This window comes from Podarcis cretensis, assembly GCF_951804945.1.
Source record: "Podarcis cretensis genome assembly, chromosome: 9".
Taxonomy (NCBI): Eukaryota; Metazoa; Chordata; class Lepidosauria; order Squamata; family Lacertidae; genus Podarcis; species Podarcis cretensis.
Window position 1 is genome coordinate 29,094,367 of NC_137178.1, and position 20,644 is coordinate 29,115,010.

The 20,644-nt window shown below is 41.6% G+C and overlaps 1 protein-coding gene across 1 annotated transcript in view; it reads left to right on the plus strand.

The window, feature by feature from the left end:
- Nucleotides 1–1,857: 1,857 nt before the first annotated feature.
- Nucleotides 1,858–20,644, plus strand: part of SYNPO2 (synaptopodin 2) — a 100,519-nt gene continuing 81,732 nt past the window's right edge. Inside the window, exon 1 of the mRNA XM_079990190.1 lies at nucleotides 1,858–2,142. Coding sequence (XP_079846316.1) covers nucleotides 2,038–2,142 — 105 coding nt within the window. The 5' untranslated portion in view covers nucleotides 1,858–2,037. The remainder of the gene's footprint in view (nucleotides 2,143–20,644) is intronic.

The following is a 20,644-nucleotide window of genomic DNA, read 5'->3' on the forward strand; positions in this document are numbered from 1 at the left end:
GCGCTTAGCAAAAGCACCCTTCTAGTTAAGAACAGTTTCAGGTTAAGAACGGACCTCTGGAACCAAGTACGGTAAGTTCGTAACTAGAGGTACCACTGTACATGGTCAGATAGTCATCCGTCAAATCCTGCTCCTGTAAATGCCATTTCACTACATCCCTTTGTAGGCCCAGTTTCTGTTACAGTCCTAGGTATCCCCTGAGTCTGATACACTTGCACAAAAGGATAGGTGTTTAAATCTTACAATTGCCTTCAAAACATGAGAATTTTAAAATAATGCATTTGAGATATTTTTTCTGTCTGGGCTCTGAGGATTTGTGTGGGTCACCATGGCTTAGGCATGAAACTTATTCAGTGCATGAAACTGAGGTGACACTTCCCCTGTCTGTGCTCATCTTGCCCTTAGATCCCCTGAACACCCACCAAGGTTACATATTAGCATGACACCTTTGTTTGTGGGATTTCCCGTCCCTCCCTTCCACTGTGAGATCCTCCTTCCAATTGGTTCATCACCACCTCTTCTGAAACCCTGATGTCACATGCCAAGCAAACCCAGTGTTTATGACCTGCCTGTTTGGAGAGCATTCATCATGGAGCAAAATGCATTTGGTACCCTTCTTCGGTAGGAGAAAAGCCATTATGGCAACCTTAGATGTTTTCTGGTTAGAAATCCTGTAAAGTCTTTAATGGAGAGAGAAGGCCACATGTGATGGCCTGGGATTCCGATTCAGAGGCTGAACCAGAGGAATCCCAGCCTGCACAGGAGTCCCCGCCTCCAGGGCCGGCTGAACTGGGGCAAGGCCTAGATTCTGAGGAGCCTGCACCTGTGTCAGATCCTCAAGAGCAGGCACCAGGTGAAACCCTTCTGGCCCCAGAGGTGCTTGAGGACTCAGTGGCTACAGGTGAGCCTCCTCCAGGGCCCAGTAACCCTTCGGCCTCTCCTGAACTACAGAGGCTTAGGGCAGAGAGGCGAAGGGAACTGGTTGCTCCCAGGAGGAGTGCTCGCCTTAAGGCCAGAGGAGGCGGGGCTCCTGGGGGCCGGGACTGCCCCTGGCCTTAGAAGAAGATAAAGGTCAGTCAGCCCGGTCCCAGGTTGCGGGAGCAACGTCGTTGTTGGCTTCAGACCTTCCAGCATTCCTGTTCCCTGCCCGGCCTCCTGCTTCTGATCTTCCAGCGCTCCTGTTCCCGCCCGGCTCCCAGCTTCTGACCTTCCTGCGTTCCTGTTCCCTGCCCAGCCTTCTGCTTCTGACCTCCCAGCGTTCCTGTTCCCCACCCGGCTCCCTGTTTCGGACCTCGCCTCTCATCTCATGAACTCTGACTACGATCACGGTACCTTTCCCCCGGGACCAGCACACCACATGTGCTAAAACCTTCGGAAGTCTAGGGTGCTGCTTAATCATTGCAATAACCCCATGAATGTGAATAGCGTTGTTGCTAATCCATTCTCAGTGGGACATTTCAATATAGTGTATATAAGAGAAGAGGGCAGTGGGGGTGAACCCATCTCTTCCCAATATATATACACACTTTGTTTGGATTAGGAGAATACAAAACGTGCTGCAATTGTAACTTAACAAGTCTGGTAACATTTACAAAAGTAAACTCTCTGTCTGGGGGAGATTTACAAGTCCTCGTCTCTGCTGTTTTGATTTAGTTGTCATGGGCAAATGCTCTTGGGTTTAAATATAGCCTTTTCTGCCTCATGGTCAAATAGTCCCTTTCGTTTGTGCTTCCTTGACATCATTTTGCTTTGCCATGAAGGTGGGCTGAGCAGAGCCAACTGACAAAAGAGTGGGCTGTTCCCTTGCTCCGGGAAAACTCCCTCGCTCTCAGTCAATGACTATGCTACAGAGTGCAGTGTGCAGGCAGTGTCAGCAGGAGCGAGCTTGCGCCTCTTTCTCTCTCTCCCTTTCTAACACCAAACGGGAAAGCAAGCTTCAAGTTCAGTGAACATCCACAGCATCTAGGATTTCTCTTTCCCCCCACCTCAAATTACTTCTGCAAATGAATACTGCCTAACCTCCCCAAGGAAAGAAAAATGGGCACTGGGGATTATATCTGCATCACCATGACTGGAGGAGCACCCTGGGGCTTTAGACTTCAAGGTGGCAAGGAAGAAAAACAGCCTTTGCAGATTGCCAAGGTAGGACGTTGAGAATGTCTTTATCAGTGTTTTGTGAAAAGGAACGTATCTGCAGGATGTTTTGTTTCCTTGGGAGAGGGGTTAGTATGTCTAGTTGAGAAATCCTGATGAAGGTTATATTCCAGCTCCAGATTTAGATTTGGGTTAATGGAATTCTCAAGTGTATTCTTAAGCAGTTGAGTTTAATTTTAAAAAGCTAACATTTCTGAAAGTTTCTTATATTGATCAAAGTACAAAGGTTTCCCCCTGCCTTGTACAAAAATACTCAAGTCCTATGAGACGCTGATTTCTTTTAGCTCCTGTTGAACTTGCTGAATGGTGTTGAAAGAACTCTGTACAATTAGGACTCTGGGACTTCAACTAGCAAGCCCTCCTTTGATGAGATATTTGTGACACTTTCCTTCTAGTCTTCTTGGCAAAGGAATGAATGTATGGGTGTGAGAGAGAAAATGTGCTTACCGTTTTGAGGAATCTTGGAAAGCATGTTGATGAAACTGTTGCTTAATATTTATCAGCCTCACACCAGCTTGAATTACTTTTATGAGATGCTGCTTATGTCCTGATGTATCTTTAATAATTTGTAGGAGATTTGTGATCTGCATTATGGATCATGTGAGAAGTTAATCTGAAATCTTCTGCATTTTCAGGAGTTTTGTATGGGGGTGGGAATCATGTTTTAGAACTCTTTTAAAAAAAGAATCTGAGAATTAATTAGGGTGCCATTTTATTGTGTTTGGGGAGCAACTTGTGTTTACCATTGAATATGACACTTCTATGTCCATAATGCTTGAGAGAGTAAGTTTTAGGTTTAATTTTGGATTACTTACTATAAATCAGAACATCTTAACTTGAAGAAATAGGTAGGCTGAGGCAGCCCTATGCTATGCATATTTACTTAGAAGGAAATGACAGTGCTATCTAAACTAATTTTGGAGCAAGTTGAGTGAATTCAGTGAGACAAATATTTTGCATTAATTCACTTAGGATCAAGCATTATTTAATTCAATCAAATTTACTTCTGAGTAAACATGCATAAGATCATGTTTCAATAAGAAAGGAAAAGAGAATGAGGAACTTTCATTGTCTCCTAGTTCTTCAAAACAGGTAACTAAGAATATGATGCCTGTTTAAAATGGATGCGATGCTCAAGTAAAACTTTGTTCAGCCCTGTTAGGCCAGTTTGTTTTTTCAAATAGTTAAGCAAGATAACTTGGAAGTATAAGATTACAAATATGTTTTAAAAGTTATCCTGTGTTTGTAAAAGAACATTGCCTCATTCTATATGAAAAAAGACACTAGTTTTTTTTTCTTCTAAGCAGTTCATATGTACAAATATCATATGCATGTATCATGATATTTGATTATTAAACATTCTGGCAACTCTCTTTTTGAGAGAGAAAAGCTTCCCATGTCTTGAATGTAGCTGTTGCTTTGCAAGAGATAGCAGAATCCTGCCACCTAGTGAAACTTTCGTGAGAGAAAGCAATAGAAACTATTGTATTTAACTAAAATAGATTGTGGTGGGGGACCACAGTCTAAAAGTGAAACAAGAGTCTATGCAGCGGGATAATCAGATCTGAGGGATAAGAAACAAAGATATTGCATCCTTGGGACTTCATTATGAGGTAGGTAGTTGCATACATTCAATTTTATCCAATGCAAGCATAACTGGTAATTTTGTGTTCTATTATTCCTATCACTAGGGATGTAACAATTGCCATTCTGGATCAAACCATTATCCATTTAGACCAGCATTTATTTTCTGATAGCAGCCTTGTGGGAACTCACAAGGTAGCCACTCTCTGTTCTTTCCCTTTGCTTTCTGGATTTTGGAGGCAATATTGCTTCTTTACATGGACGTGTTTCTTAGTGAGCACACCTAATAGTCTTTTCAAGGACGATTCTTCATATGTACACCAAACCCCCAAAAATAAAATATTTAAATAGAAATCTAAGCTAATGTCTTAGATGACCACAAATTGTGGCAGTGAATTCCATAGAATCATGTACCTATTGCATGAAAAAGTGTTTCAAAAGTATATTTGGAGAAAACACTCTGAAATGAATGGGAGGCTACTCAGCTACTGTACTTGGTGGTATCATTTCATTGAAAACAGTGGAATGAACAGTTGAGTGAAATAAACTATAGCACACTAAAGCTTAGGCCATAATAAACGTCTTAGTCTTCAAGGTGCATTCACTTTTGGATTGGGCTCAAACTAGTGTTGATGGAGAAATAAGATGCATTTCACATTCACAGGTGAGTCTAGCAAATCTGCACTTTTTGAAACACTAAGCGAACTGAAACACAACCATCCCTTGAAAGTTACGATTTCCCCAATTTGGCAATCTCCAGCCAAGAAAATGTACAAAAATGTGAAAATAACATGCAGAAATGCAAAGCATTATGGAAAATTGCTTGCAAAACTGCATATTTGTTAAAAACCGCATACAAGTGTATTTACTAGGAGAAATCCACACTAAAATACTGAAGAATTTAAATAATTTTTTAAAAAAATTTAAGATTGGGAAAATGAAAAAAAAGAGAGAACAGAAAATTGATAGGTTCATCAACTCTAGTCCAAAATGGCTGCTGATCTGAAGGTACTGAGATCTAGCAGAGGCTCCTCACTGGAAGAAGGGAGTAGGGAGGTGCTTCTTGCTAATGTGAGCCAGTGTAGTATGGTGGTTAAGGCTTTGACTAGGACCTCTTCAACTCCCCACTTGCCCATGAAGCTCACTGGGTGACCTTGGGCCAGTCACTGCTTCTCATCTCATCCTAACCTACTTCACAGGATTGTTGCGGGGATCAAATGTGGTGGGGCAGAACCATGTATTCCACCTTGAGTTCCTTAGATTTAAAAGTTTGTTATAAACACAGTAAATAAATTGCAATCTCCCCTTCCCTCTACAGAGTCCCAGAGCTGCTCTAGAGCATCTCCCAGTCCTCTGGAAAATTTATCCAGAGGGGTGCAGAGGGAAGAAGAAATTGACACACACAAAAAGAGCCTCCAGCGCAACTCTGGATCCAACCCTTTGTCATTTTTGGCTTCATGCAAATGAAGAAATAAAAGCAAGAAAAAAGGGAGAATAGGCCCGTGATAGAATATTAGAATCTCCTCAAGCGATTCCCAGCTCCACTCCAGTTCAGTGCTTCAGTTTGCTGTCCCCTTGTTGTCGACTGATCTAAACACTTTTGGCCTGACTAATATAAAACAATTGAGATGAAATGCTTTTAATTTCTTGTTTAAAAAATAGCAAGCTTGGGAAAAGGGGGCTTATTTGAAGCAACCCTCTCACACACAAAAATCCATGATAGTCATGGGACTCTCTTGGGTTCTAATCTTTCCCAGCATACTATTTGCCTATGAGGGAGAGGGAAGACTGCCAAACTTCCAGTATGTTCTGATATCGAGATTTCCCAAGAGAACTAGTGACTCAGCAAACCTAAGTATCCTGTTCTAACATCTAGGCTGTTGTATGGAATTATAGGGTCCCAGGCATGCCCGGCACTGAAAACTTCTTGAAGTGCTTCAATCTGTTTTTCTCTACCCTCTTCTGTCCTTCTGGATATATGCACACTGGGATAAGGACCCAAGCATTTGATTTAGACCAGGGTTTGGGAACCTGTGCCCTTTCAAATGTTGATCCCTTCCCAGCCATCATGGATAATGGTCAGAACCTGATAGACCATTAAACTGATAGACCCACATGATCCAACCCACCTTCGTGGCTAGAATATACATGTGCCCTCCTGTGATGAGGTTAAATCATGGGAAAGTGGCTTCCACTCAGGCGGTAGTATGTATGCAAAGGAGGCAAGAGTGTAGCAAAGTTCTAACTCACAGGTCTAAATAATATTCCCCGGGGTTGTACCTACTCTGAAGGTCTTAAAAAGTTTATTTGAAGAAATTACAAGCCATGTAAGAATAAAAGATAAATAAATGAAAGAGCAGTTTTATATGAACAATAGTGTTCCTATGACAGTTTGTGCATATCATATTGAGGGTTTTTTTTTTTTTTTGACAGCCATTATCTAATCTCTGTGTTACCCTTAACAATGAGCAGTTTTTCTTCTTCTCATGTAAACTCATCTGTCTTTTGGGCATTGTACCAAATAAGCAATCATACTAATGCAATGCTAGTTAACTGTGCGGCAGCCAATGGAAATATATTTGTATCCAAACAGACATGTGAGAGTGTGAAGAAATAAAATAAAGGCTATATAAACTTTTTAAAAGGTGCACATAGCAATCAAAGATAGAGTCTTAATAGGGCCAAATCTATTCAATGTGTGTAGTAAATATACCTAGTTCGGAACAGGACTAGAGTTGAAATAGCCATGAAGCTCACTGAGTGACCTTTGACCAGGCATCCTCTCACACCCTAACTTTCCTCTCAGGCTTGTTATGAGAGCTGTCCAAACTGAATCATAGTGTCAAGATGGCAGCAACTACTGGCCTTTCTAAATGAATATTGTCCTACTTTGTCTTTGCATTCAAACATCCCAGTCCATAATGGAGTAAATCCAAAGTATTCAGACTCCACAATATTTGGGCCAGCTGAGGTCACTAAATCAATGGGTTAAATGTGGATTAAATCCATTCATTCTAGTTTAATGTGCATGGACTAGATTGGAATAAACCTTTCTGGTTAGACCAGTCTATTATTCTGAACCAGGATTGGAGATTTACAGTCCAAATTTGGGTAACTGAAATGATTCAGGTTCGTCATTACATTTGCTGGGTTCTTTTTTCTGCATGACATTCACTTTTGTATCACTTGCTTCAAAGGCTAGCTGCCAAATTTAATTGGCCCGGTTTTTAAAAGCATATGGAAATAATCTGGAAGGCAAGAATAATTTCATGGCTAATGAAACGAGGAGGGAAATCAAGTCCCAGGCAAGAAAATAATAATAATTTAGCTGTCTTCTAGGACAGTAGTAAAAAGATGGCACTAGATCAGTATACGAGTGTACATTTTAGCTTGCTATTACATAAGAACAAATGCAATGAACAACCTGTAATTTGAAGTCTGTATCTTATGCATAAGCAAAGGTAAAGTAACTTCTGAAAACACCTGGGTCATGATTCATCTCCATGATTCATGAGACCACATGCTTGGGAATGTTGGTCGGCAAAGTGCCCAGCAGAGTTCTATTCTATTGTGTCCATCCTGATGGACTGCTTCTTCATTCATTCATCTTTTGGGGATGGATCATATGCCTTGTGATTAAGGTTTTGAATGTGAAGACTTGTGAAAATATACTGTAAATTGCAATATACTGTAGGTCAATTCCTTCTGTAGTTAGCTCTGGTTTCACTACAAGGCTAGTGAACCGATGGCCTTCCAAATGTTGTTAGACTACTGTTCCTCTCATCCTTGACCATTGGCCATGGAACCCACAGTATAATGTTTAGCCACCCCTACACTACAATATAAAGACCACATTTGGAAGTCACATGGTTTAGGGCAACCTAAAGAAACCAAGCCTTCTCCTGGGCATGAGAGCTCCACCTTCCCTTCATCCCTTCCCACGTAGCCAAGAGAGTTTGGAATGTTGCATTTCCACTTTTAGTTAACTGTGTAGTCTGAACTGAGAACTGTGGTTAGCACACTGTGGTTCAGCAAGCCAGCTTTGGAAACTACTGTTTGACGAAAACTTGCTTGAAATTAGCCAGTTATTTTATTTGTCCAAAGGTGAAGTTGGTGTTAATCTGATGCTGTTAACTGCTAGATGTGAAAGCAAAGGCTCTTTAAATTCTCTCCCCAGCTACTTGTAGGAAGGGTGAGTTCCTTTCAGGGAAAATAGTGGGGTATAAATAAATAGAACCATGGATCAACATAATGTTTTAATCCAACCAAGTGTACACCCTTAACTGAGGGTTGGATATCTCAAGTCCACATTTAATAACTCCTGGAATAACTTCCCTGTTAGCATTACAGATGGAATTTAAGGATGGAATACTCAAGCAGACTGAGTACTGAAGTAGTAATACTTGTGATTGATTGAATGTTTGCTTGCAGTTTCAGTTTTTAATGGTCAAACAGCATTACCTAATCTGGTGGCCTTCAGATGCTTTGGCCTCCCAACTCCCATCAGCTCCAGCTACTGTGGCCTATAGCTGGAGATTCTGGGAGCTGTAGTCCAAACTATCTGAAGAGTATCCCGCCAGGGAAGGCTGCTGTAAATAATATCAACAATAGGAAAAGAACTTGGATGGATTGGCTGCTGAGTGGCTCTTGTGGTTTTCAGTGTCTCATGGGAACAATTTTGGCTAAAAGAGTGGTTTGAAATTCAGACCTACATTACTCTTCAGTGGAGAAAGCGTAACAGACCTTCCTCTATTGTGGCCATTGTTAAAACCAACTTGGGTGCATTATAAAATAATCTAATGAGAAGTGACGTGTTGAAATCTTTAGAGAGAACCGGGCACAGTGCAATAATTAGTTTGAGGTTTGGGGGAGACACTAATCCTTGTCCTTTATTTGAACAAACAAGGCATTGAAATAGTAACTGAGAACAAAGACATATTGCATGCATCTCTTGTTTGCCCCTCACTTGCTGTTTTCATCAGATTTTGATTTGCATAGCTGGCCTAGAAAAAAGCCCTCTTGAACACAATTAACAAAAACATACAGTTGGTACCACTAGGTGACACTAAAAATAAAGCATCAGCCGACTGCTTAAATCAGATCAAACACTTGGCTTTCACCATTGTCGCTCGGTTAGGTCGTACGATCAGAGACAGAGGACTCTTCTGTAGATGAAAATTGTAGCAGAATTCAGCTGAATTTGGGACTTCTAGGTGAAGTCTTTGTTGAACTTGAAAACTACACAAACACAATTGCCAAATCCCAGTCCTAGGCATATACATATCTATAGAGCCTTTGGGCATAATATGTCCTATAAATTATAGTAGAAGATAGCAAAGAAAGCATTCCCTACCTCACGGGTTTGTTGAAGGAAGAATAAAATTGGATAGATGGGGGCATGGTTCTATGAAGAGCAAGATAAAAAAAAAGGGATTAATAAAATAAGCAATAAACCTGTAGTGATTTTTAAACTTAAACCAATAGTTTTGAAGTAATATCACAATAAATCCCCTTCATTTCACATATCATTGGTTTGTTTGTTTACTGCTTGATTGTAATGAAACCTCAAACCAGTTTACAAAAAGAGTAATAATAATAAAAATCAGTAAAAACCCCCAACTATTTAAAAGTGGCTGGGGCATCCCAGCCAGATGGGTTGGATGGTGAATGAATGAAACAAATGACAAGCTAAAAACAAGATTACAACATATGCCAGCATGCAACATGCTTGGATAGTCTTGCCTAGACAAAGATATTTCTAGCAGGCACCAAAAAGAGATAGTGAAAGCACCTGCCTGGTGTCAATAGACAGGGAGTTCCAATGTATGGGGGCTGCAATACTAAAAAGGACACAATTTCTTATAAATGCAGAACATTTACGTGGTCCTTCTTGAGCAATGGTCACATGTTTTGTGTACTGTATAAAATGCTAATGGACCATACCAATAGTTTTGAGGTTCCAATAAGATAAGTATACCCACACAACCATGACCTTGTCACTGCCAGCCATGCCTTAGGCCCATCCTGGTAAACTGCAGCAATGCCATCATTAGGAGAGTGATTCCACAGTGACTCTATCATTAGGAGAGTGACTCCACAGTGACTCCATCATTAGGAGAGTGACTCCACAGTGACTCCATCATTAGGAGAGTGACTCCTTGATCACGCTGGTTGTTGCTGAGCTAGTGCCTATCCCCTCTGATTGGTGCATGTGATCATGGGAAACAGGACAACCATGGAGCCTGTTTATTCATGTACGCTAGCTGAAATCTACAGCCCTGATAGCAAAATCCAGGATAGCTACCTCAGGACAGGAGCAACAGTCAGCACAATTTGGAACAATGCCATTCAGACCCGTGGGGATTTAGTGAGAGACTGGTGGAGTGTCCATTTGGGAAGGTCACCTAACTGGTTGGAACACCTGACAGTTCTTAGGTTACAAGAATCATAAACCAGCCATTTTCCATCCATTTCCTTGTATGCCATCAAGCAGAGTAACACTAGAATTAGCAGCCCTGAGTCTCGGACAACTACTCGTAAAGAAGCAGAAGGTTTATAAGAACTGAGTTATAGAAGATTGATTATTATACATTGGCGGCACATAAACTTTTGGAAAAGAATTCCCTTGTTGAACACAAATATTTTATTAATGATTCTATGCAGCTCTATAAGGGAAAGGTAAGTTTCAGGTCAAAATAATAAAAGGAACAGGAAACGGCACACATCTTAACTTTATTTTCATTTACAATGGTAATTACTTCTGACATCTGTTTAAAGGCTATCCAGTCCTTTAAAGTCTGTTTCCTGGAGAAAGCTGAGCTGACTTTTGTAGTTTTTACAGCTGAGAGTGTTGGAATGGACTGTTCCTCAGAATTAGATTAATGAAGATAATGCCACAACAGTTGAGGCCATTTATGAAAGCATACATGACTGGTAATCTGGAGACAAAAAGTGACACCATATGTTAGATTCCTACTTAGAAATTTGATACTTTGAACACAACAGCAAGGTTGCTGTCATCAGACCAGTTTTTGCGAAAATCATTAATAAAATGAAACATAACTTTGACTGATAAATACCATTTAACTTTAGGATACCACTTTATGGCTTTAAATATGTTTGTTGCCTATTGTTCATTGCCTGGTTCTATTGACATTGCTCTCATAAATTTACGACTTATTCAGAAATGTTCCAGTGTGTGTTGAAATGTTTTATGAATTGTTCATATGCTCTAAGTTCTATTTGGATTCTAAAATATGGGTCTAGCTACCACTTTAATTTCCCATGGTAGCCTCAGTACAATCCCATGTTGGGGCATTGTGAGACATTAAAATGAAAGCTTAATCCAGCTGCCTGATACCGATTGGAGTGTTTGACTAGAGCAGGCTTCCTCAACCTCGGCCCTCCAGATGTTTTGAGACTACAATTCCCATCATCCCTGACCACTGGTCCTGCTAGCTAGGGATCATGGGAGTTGTAGGCCAAAAACATCTGGAGGGCCGAGGTTGAGGAAGCTTGGACTAGTGGGGGAAATGTATAGAAGGGCCAGGACAAACTTCAGCAATGGGTCATGGCGAAGAATCCCAGGTACTCACCCTGGCCCTGCATAAAGATGGTGCAAGGTTGTAATATACTAGATGAACGTCCTCAGTCTAATATATCTGATAATGCTGTGGCTGTGTTAAAAGGGAAGGAAAAACAAACGCATCTGTAAAGAAATCTAAACTAAGGCTGCAATTTGAAGTTCTAGGGTGTAAGTCCCATTGAACTAAGTAAGACATACCTCTGAGTAAACGTGCTTAGGACTGCCTTGCAAAGAAATACAGTAATACCCAAAATTGTGGCTTAGGGATTTCAACGCATGGATTTTGAACTATCCCAGCCCACCAGTGCCACCATATTAAGCCTACATGGACCCATGGATGGAGGATGAACCCCACTAAAGAAAACTTTGTGTAGGATCTCCTCAAACCCAGATTTATGTCAATTTAACTGCCATGGTGCCCACCAAATAAGTTGATTCTGGGGTCGATAGTTTGGTAAAGTATTGAGAATTGTGTGTTAGAAATCCTTTGCCACCAACTCTCCCCTCAGGACTAGCACCTCCAGTCTTCCTAGAAAGTAGGTATTGCAGTGAAAAGCTACACATGTTTACTCAAAAAACTGTAAGTCCCTTTGGGTGCAATGGGACTTAATCACAGATAACATGCACAGGGTTGCAACCTTTAACTGAAGTCTGCATGTAGAGTGAGTTAAGCTCCTTCAGATATTTGGAGTTGGAGACCGACAATATATAGGGATGGATTGGCAAGATCTGTCTCCCATGCGCTCCACTGCACATTATTATTATTTTTTAGACCAGCAAAGTGGCTTTATCACTGGTTTTTTAATTGCATTCGCAATGTGCCTAGGGGTGAGCGAATCTGTCAATCTCAGTTTCTCCTTTCCCCCATATTAACTTCAGTTCTCCATATTTCCACATCAGCTAGTGATGTATTAAAAAAACTAAGTCCTCATGAAAATTTGTATTTTAATGCAAATTTCTCCTAATACACACACTTTTGCATGTGAAACATATTTTACTGAATTGAATGGATTTTTCTACACTGCTTTCAGTAACATACGCATTTATATGCTCACTTTACATCAGTATATGTATTTTGTACACATGACATGGCTGAAAAAATCCCACTGCAAAATTCAAATGTGTCAAAAGATAGCTGTACATATTGCTTCAGAAAGTGCAAACTAGGTAGGTTTGCCTTTAAATGCAAACTGACTCTAATTTCTCCCCCACCCCTAAATTTGCCCATGTGCATATTAGTGGGATTAGGAAACCTGGCGTACAAGGAGAGGGGCATTTACATGTAGGCCTGTTGCAAAGTTGTGAAGAGATGTATGCTGCATAGGGAACAGATCCCGCCAAACAATTCCTCCATCATGGCCTACATGCATTCATTGAAAACATAGTTATCCCTCCAGTACATCCCAAAGGGGCTTATGTGACTTGCCAAAAGCCACATAGTAATTGTCATGAATTAGCAGGATTTGAACCAATGATTCCCATATTCATATCCAATGACCACAGACCTGTTTGATTTACCTGCTTCCATGAAGTTTGATACCAGTTCTCCTCTTTTCCTTTTAATTCTCTTCATAGTTATTCCTACTTTGTTGTATATAAAAAAAGCAAACTTTTTTTAAAAAAAATAAAAAAACTAACTGACTAGCCAGTGTCAGACATTATTCCCAAGACAAATACCTTGTGTCAATGTCGGCCTTTTTCTCTGGATTATTTTTCTTTTTCACCAAGTATATTGTGGGGTAGCCCTGTGTATGTGACAGGGAGCAGATGTAGCCAAATCCATTTCCTGTTCAATTCCTTTCTGATGTATTTGACCTCCTCCTGAGGGTTGGTGTGCCCTGTGGAGCTCAGATCTAAAGGGAAATACTACAAGGGATTTTGTTTTGTTTTGTTTTTATAGCTGCTATTTCCTTAATCTCTGATAGTGAAACGCCTTGTAGAGGACTGTGTTTTAGCAGTTCTGAAAATGAAGCAAGCTTTCAGCTTTCAGCTTGTTTTGTTCATCCTTAATCTTGATGATCTGGTATATAGAAGGATACACACAAAGGAAATATTCATGACTACCTTCACCAGAGTTAACTTGAGATGCAAGTAATGATGATGGCATGCAATAACACACCGATGGAGAGAGAGATGCACTCTTCACTCAGCAAAATTGTTTTCAGACAACTTTTTTAACCATTTTTTGTTGTTTGCTGGCAGATTAAGCAACGTTGACTAATTAATTAGCATGCTGCAGGTTGGTGTGCAAGAATTTAGTTATTTGCCAAAGCAGAAAAGTAGATAAAAAGAAAAAGAAAAAACTAAGTACCTTAGGCTGTTTCAAATCATTTTACATATTTAATGATTGTAACTCTAACAAAAAAACACACATTCCAATATAGTAAATATTAAAGTTAGTGCTGAAGGAAACAATCACTGTTCATTTTGTGGCTCTGCAGTGTCCTGGTTTCCAGCAGTGGGACACTGACTTTCCTGGGTGTGAAGGCAGGTTCATTATTTTTAATGGAACCAGGCCAAGGAGAGAAGGAAGTTCCATAGTAGTTGTCCATCTCCTTGTGACAACTAGAAGTGAACTCCAGCAATTTTCCACCAGTTACGTCACATGGGGGAGGGGGAGCCACAAATATTTATACAGCTCCAGGGAGATTGTGTTTTAAACAATGAAGCTATGTGCCAGCAGTGGTGCCAGGTATGAGGATGCCCTGGGCTACACCATCCTATGGAGTTCCCTGCAAGTTTGCAAGGGACAGTAGGGTTGGCAGCAGTAGTGATCAACAGCAGGGATGGACAGTGGCCTGCAGCTGGGCATGCCAAAGAGAAGCACTGGTGTGAGGAAGCTGAAGCCACTGAGAGCCAGTGTGGTGTAGTGGTTAAGAGCTGTAGTCTTGTAATCTGGGGAACCGGGTTCGCGTCTCCGCTCCTCCACATGCAGCTGCTGGGTGACCTTGGGCCAGTCACACTTCTTTGAAGTCTCTCAGCCCCACTCACCTCACAGAGTGTTTGTTGTGGGGGAGGAAGGGAAAGGAGAATGTTAGCCGCTTTGAGACTCCTTAAAGGGAGTGAAAGGCGGGATATCAAATCCAAACTCTTCTTCTTCCACTGTCATATTAGTTTCACCAGAATTCCCTTGGTCCCTCAGTTGGGACTCAGAGACATTATGGGAAACTATGATGATGCCACACTCTGGGAGATGCCCTCAGAAGCAAGACTCCCAGTTGCAGGAGTACTTACCTAAGTACTCACCAAGGTGATCACAGCCCAAAGAAATCAAGGGTCAGGCAGAAAGAATCAGTCTATGATTCAAAGACAAAATCAGGCAACAGTTCAAGGTCAATGTCACAGAGATTCTAGTAGGTTGCAACGTAGCAAGGTAACAAAACTAGACTCCCTTACCCTCCAAGAATTCTCCAATAAAAATAGGGACATCTTAAGAAAAAGCAGGACATTCTGGGATCAAATCAGAAACCGGGATGGCTTCTGTAAATCTGGGACAATCCCTGGAAAATAGGGACACTTGAAGGGTCTGGACACCTTATATACTCTGGCCTCCAAAATTACAGCTGTTGGCAGTGAACAGTGAACATTGCTCACAAGTAGGCCCCTTACTCATGAGAAGAATACTCTCAATCCTCTACTTGCCATCTGGAGACTCCACGTCACCCCTGAAGGTCTGGCAACCTTACCCCTCAAGGGAATCCTCAACATTCAGAGGGCCCTGGAGCTGTGGGGTGTCTGATTCATCATTTGAGGACTCTGTGCCTGATACCAGCTGAGGTGTAGGTAAGGCAGATGATGGCTGCTGCCTTGTCAGAAGCTTCCCTTCAGGAGGCTATTTTTTTAAGTCTTTAAAAACCAAGTGAGCTGAAATCAACAGAGATGTACACTATCGAGCTCATGGCCTTGATGCCAGGAAAGCTGGGATAGCGCTTGTTACTGAATGACAAAGCCATGATATTGGGGAAAAGCTAGAAGTGGAGCCTCACTCCATGGTCCACATAATTAGGCCCTACACACGAGTAATGCATGAACAGGACTCTTGTGCTGCAGACAACATCATGTGCTTGTGTGAACTTGGAACATTATTCACTTTTTAAAGTTTTCAAGTGGCTAAAACAAACTTTCCAGGTTATGTCCTGATTTCTATAATGCTATATAATATGTAGCACTCTCGTATCAGTCATTGCATAGATGTACATGGTAGCGTAGCATGTTCAGCAAAGCTCTCTGCTCTTAATGCGTGTTTATCTTCCAAATAAAAGGAGGTTGGTGGTTTTGTAACTATCAGTTCTTGGGCTATGGAGAATGTCTTCAAATAGGACTGGAGAGAAGTTTATCACAGCAAACAGATCTGATTCCCTTAAAAGGAAACAGCTTCGTTTTTCTTCTGCCTCTCTGGAGAACTGGCTACAAACTGGGAATTGTTATTGTATGACTCATTTGAGGACCATAGCTGCACAGAGTTCAGATAGGATTTTAATAAAACAGACCCCAGATTACTGGAAGGCAGCTCTTTCTCCAAGGAGGAAAATCTCAAACTGTTTTAAGGCAACATGGTAATATGAACTTCTCTGTAAAGCAGCAACAGCCAAGGTGGAGTAAATGTTCCAGATACCGGTCTTAGCTGTGCTGGGGAAAATTCTGCTCCTTCTCAAATGAAATCCTGCATTCATTTATTTTTATTTTTTTAACAGCTCTGCTGATCAAGCTGGTGAGACAAGCTTTTAGAAGCCCAGGCGTGTAAAACTACAGAGAGCAGCAAATAAGCACACAATGTTTACAGTTACACATCCAGCTGAGCTAAGATATTGCAGCATGCATCTGCCCTCACCCCGTGGCTTTCTTAGACCCTCAGTGTAAAACACTACATGTCATGTTCTGCATTTGATTCCCACCCGTGATAATATATTTACGTCATGCTAATGCACTCTGTTGACAAAATTGTACAGTAAGATTTGTGATGCATCTTCCGAAGAGCCAGTTGTCTTCATGAGGAGTGCAGAATAAAGGCATAGAAAAAGAAATTCAATCGCACAACGTATGTTACTGTTGCATATGAGGAAAGATAAGCATCCTAGCCACATATTATTCATGTAATGCACAGGATTCATTCAGGATTCATTGCAAACAAACCTGTGCAACATGTATACGTTGGAGGAAGAAGAAGGGGTGCTGGAGCAGCACAGCGCACCTGGACTAAACATGGCAATGCCCTACATGCAAGTAACAGATAATAGTTCATGGGTTAGGTGCATAGTTGAATTGTTAAACTGTGGCTTTAAAAGAGGCTTAGGCAAATTTGGGGAGGAGATGGCTATTGATGGTTACTAGCCACAATGGCTATGCTCTACCTCCATAGCTAGAGTCAACAATGCTTCTGAATACCAGCTTCTGGGAACTAAGGGAGGGGAGTGTGTTTCTTGTGCTAAAGCTTGTTGGCTTCTCAGAGGCAACTTGTGTGAGAACAGGATGCTGGACTAGACAAGCCATTGGCCTGAGGTTCATCTTATGTTTAAATTCAGTGTTGAATACAAGCCCTGCAGGGATTGGGTCCACTCTAGAGCTCATTTTCAAGGTGGAAGGAATATGTGCATTCAGTTCTGTATGCAAGTCCCAATTCTAGCAGGAATCTTTGCAGCTGCAAATTGAATTCAAGCTGCAACTGCAAAAATAGAAGCTTCCTTTGCAGCCCTGAGTTAAATTAAAGCTGGGACTGCAAAGGAAAGATTGGGAGCACACTTAGCATGTATGCTCAGTTCTTCCTTTAATGTTTTGTCCCCTGACGTTATATGGCTTGTCAAAAGTGCGTCTTTGAGGGCAGGCCAGTTCTGGGCCCATGCCACCAGCTGGATCCAATTCCCCACCTCAGACTATGTTATCTTCTAATACAGTAACAACCTTAGCTAGATAGATCCAACTAGATCCCAGGTGGCTTTGGTGGAGTTTCCTGTTGCCATGACTTGCGCTTCCCTCAAAACCCCAGTTAATCTTAGGAATGGGGAAATGTTCCAGACTCAGGCAGCTGACACAGCTACTCTTAAACAACCTCTCACACTTGTAAGAGCTTCTGTGTTTTCTGGTGGTGATAAAACCGTCGGGATAAAACTGACAGAGGAAAAAAATCTCATGACCAGCCCAAACAAACTAGACCCATGCACAAATGGTGTCTTGAAATTCTTCACATACTTGTAGGCAGAGAAACGGAATGGGCCATCCCAATGAATTTCCATAGAGGGATGGTTTCTCAGAGTTGGGGCTTACCATTAGCAGTAGTAGCTGCAACAGCACAACTTCTTTTTTCCTTCCTAAGGTGGGGAATAGCTTTGCTGGCAACATGGCCACCCTTTTGCATCCTCCAGAATCAGCATTGTTCAAGAGAATTATGGAGGGGAAATGGTGGCTGTCACACCCACAAAACAGTGCTTTAAGCATTGGGTGAGCATCAATCAGCCAACCCAACTGCTAGTTGATTTGGCAAAGTCCTGCCCACTACCCTTGGACAGCCCAGAAACATAAAGAGTGTGTGTGTGTGGGGGGGGGGAGGAATCCAACAATGGCTGAGGCCAAGGCCTGGGTGTGGCTAGCTTTTACATCCAGAGACTGGACCCAAACACGCCCCATAGCTCACCCGTGATGGGCTGCAACTACAGGTGAGCCCCAGCAATCAGTTCAGCCAGCGGAGGAGGAAGCAGCATCCTCCCCCAGCCACACCAAAGCCAGGAGGATGTCTCAACCTGCTGTGGCCATGGTGGACCACAACCATTACTCCCCACCATCTGGCGGTATGTGGTCTCTTCTGTCCATCTTGTTCCTATGATTATCTTTCATCTTTAGCTTGTTGAAAAGATCCCTGGAGGTGTGGAGGTGACCACCTGTGTTCTTGACTCTTGGTCATTCTGGTTTATCGAAGTAATCAGAGAGAGAATAGCTGGATGGGTAGAGGAGATTATGAATGCTTCTGCAGAGAAAACCAAGATACAAACTTTCTGAAGGAAGCTTGGTAAGGAATTCTCTCAAAGAAGTCTTCTTTACCTCCTGAAGAAATACTGACCTGTGTCTAACATACAGTTTTTGGGCAAAGTGGTTGTTAAGCATATGGCAGTAATCAGCTCCAGATATAGCTGGATGATACTGATTTTCTTGATCCTTAATAAACTATCTTTGAACCTGGCTTCAGGGATGGCATTGTCTTGACCAGCCTGGTGGACAACTTGTTCTGAGGCTAGACAGGGAAAGCATTACCCAGCTGGCTTTGTTAGTGGTGTTGAAGGGCTACAATTCAGTCCCATGGCTATTAGCTTATGAATTCCCACAGGGTTTTATCTTGTTTTCCGTGCCGTTTAACATCTACATGAAACTGCTGGGGGTGTTTGTTCAGAGATTTGGAGTACAATTCTCCAGTATGCTTGCGATACTGAACTCTTCAGCTCCTTTCCATCCAACTCCAGGGATGCATTAGAGACCCTGAACTAGTGTCTGAAGTCTGCGATGCCTGGATGTGGTCTAATAAAGTGAGATTTAATCCAGATGAGACAGAGGTGGTTTTGTTAAGTAAGGAAACTGATACTTTGTTGTTGTTTTAAAACTGAGTGCATAACTGCTTGAACTGGTTATTGTTACTATGAGATATAAAGAAAATAATCACAACTCATATCCTGAAAGTACATGGGTTTCCCCAGAATTTTAATTTGTAATGCATTTGGACATTGCACCTCTTCCCCACCCACACAGAAAATCTGAAATTGTATCTCTGCGTGATGGATTTTATGTATGTAGTGAAAAAAAGTCAAAATATTGAGGTGTCTGACTGATCTGAAATGATTGGTACATCCTGAATGAGAGACTAAGGCTTCATTCAGAATCATTAGACTCTGTTCCCAGAAAGCAACAATTGCATCTCACTTGCGCTCATTATTATTCTGTGAATGCCTGCTAAAGTACGCTTGCTGGTAAATTATTTTAAAAGTACCTGGTGTCTTCCAGGTGTTGTTGGACTACAATACCCATCATCCATGACCATTGGTCATGCTTGCTGGGTTGATGGGAATTATGGTCCAACAATATGCAGAGGGTGATGGGCTTCCCATTTTTGCTCTACCATAATAGTCCCCCCCTGCATGTTACTTTCTTAGATCAGCTTGCCATTCAGGCAATCTTAGGCACAATACATTGGGAATCCCATTGAAGTAAAAAGGAGAGTAAATGTACTTGTGCACATCACCTTTCCATTTCAGTGTGTACATCACCTTTCCATTGTCCTTGCTATTGATTCACATGTACTTGGGTGGGATACTGTGTTTATTGTAAGAAACATCCTAGTTAAATATCTGCTAAGCTTAATAATTTCCAAAAACCTTGGATACTTTTGCTCTGTTTTGTTTAAACTGTTTGAGATTGGAGGAGCAACAGACACTAATGTTGAGAGTATAACTGCCAACATCTTGGGAGTAGTCATCTGGAAAGAAATATAGTATACTGGAAAAAAATCACTTTAAATAAAGAGCTTGCAAAGCAAAATCAGAGAGATATATGGGACATAACTGGGCATGCTTTTTGCTATGCATTCCACTCTATCTCTGGTGTTTGTATTTGGGGTTGTAGTTTCAGAATCCATTTATCTGAAGGGTGGCCTTAGGTTTTTCACTTTTCCTTTCTTTTCTATATTTGGGGAGGTTCACATTGGCCAAACTACGGTACATATGCTCTGGGTGAGCATGCTTTATGAGAGCTGGGGTGAGGATTTTCATCAGGAAATTGTGATCAGCTCTATAAGGATTTTTTAAAAAAACAACAACAACTTTAAGGTGGCCATGAACATCTATTGATTGGGATAGCAGGGAGATGTTGAACTGTTTCTGCTGTGACCTTTTCCTGACCTATAATCTCCTCTTCCAAAGCTGTACTGGAGGCTGACGGCACTGGCATGGGAAGTAAACACACCATCCATCCTTATGTCTATTGCATACATTGCCAGAGTAGCATGGGAAGCAGTTCATGGAAACCTCAGTGCTACTACCCTGGCAACACAGGAACAAGGGCCAAAGGCTGTTTTATTTCTGGTATTTTCCTGGATTTGCATTCATACCCCACCCTTTACTCTACGGAGCACAAGGTCTCTATTCTAATTTAATTCCCATAACAACTCTGTGAAGTAGATTAGACTAAGTGGCAGTGACTGGCCCAAGGTCACCAAGTGAGCCTCATAGCTGAGTAGGGATTGGAACCCTGGTCTCCCAGGTAGTCTGACACTCTAACCACTACACCCTCACTGGCTCTGGTTCACTAGTTTCCTAAAGCATCATTTGCTTTTTAACTTTGTGA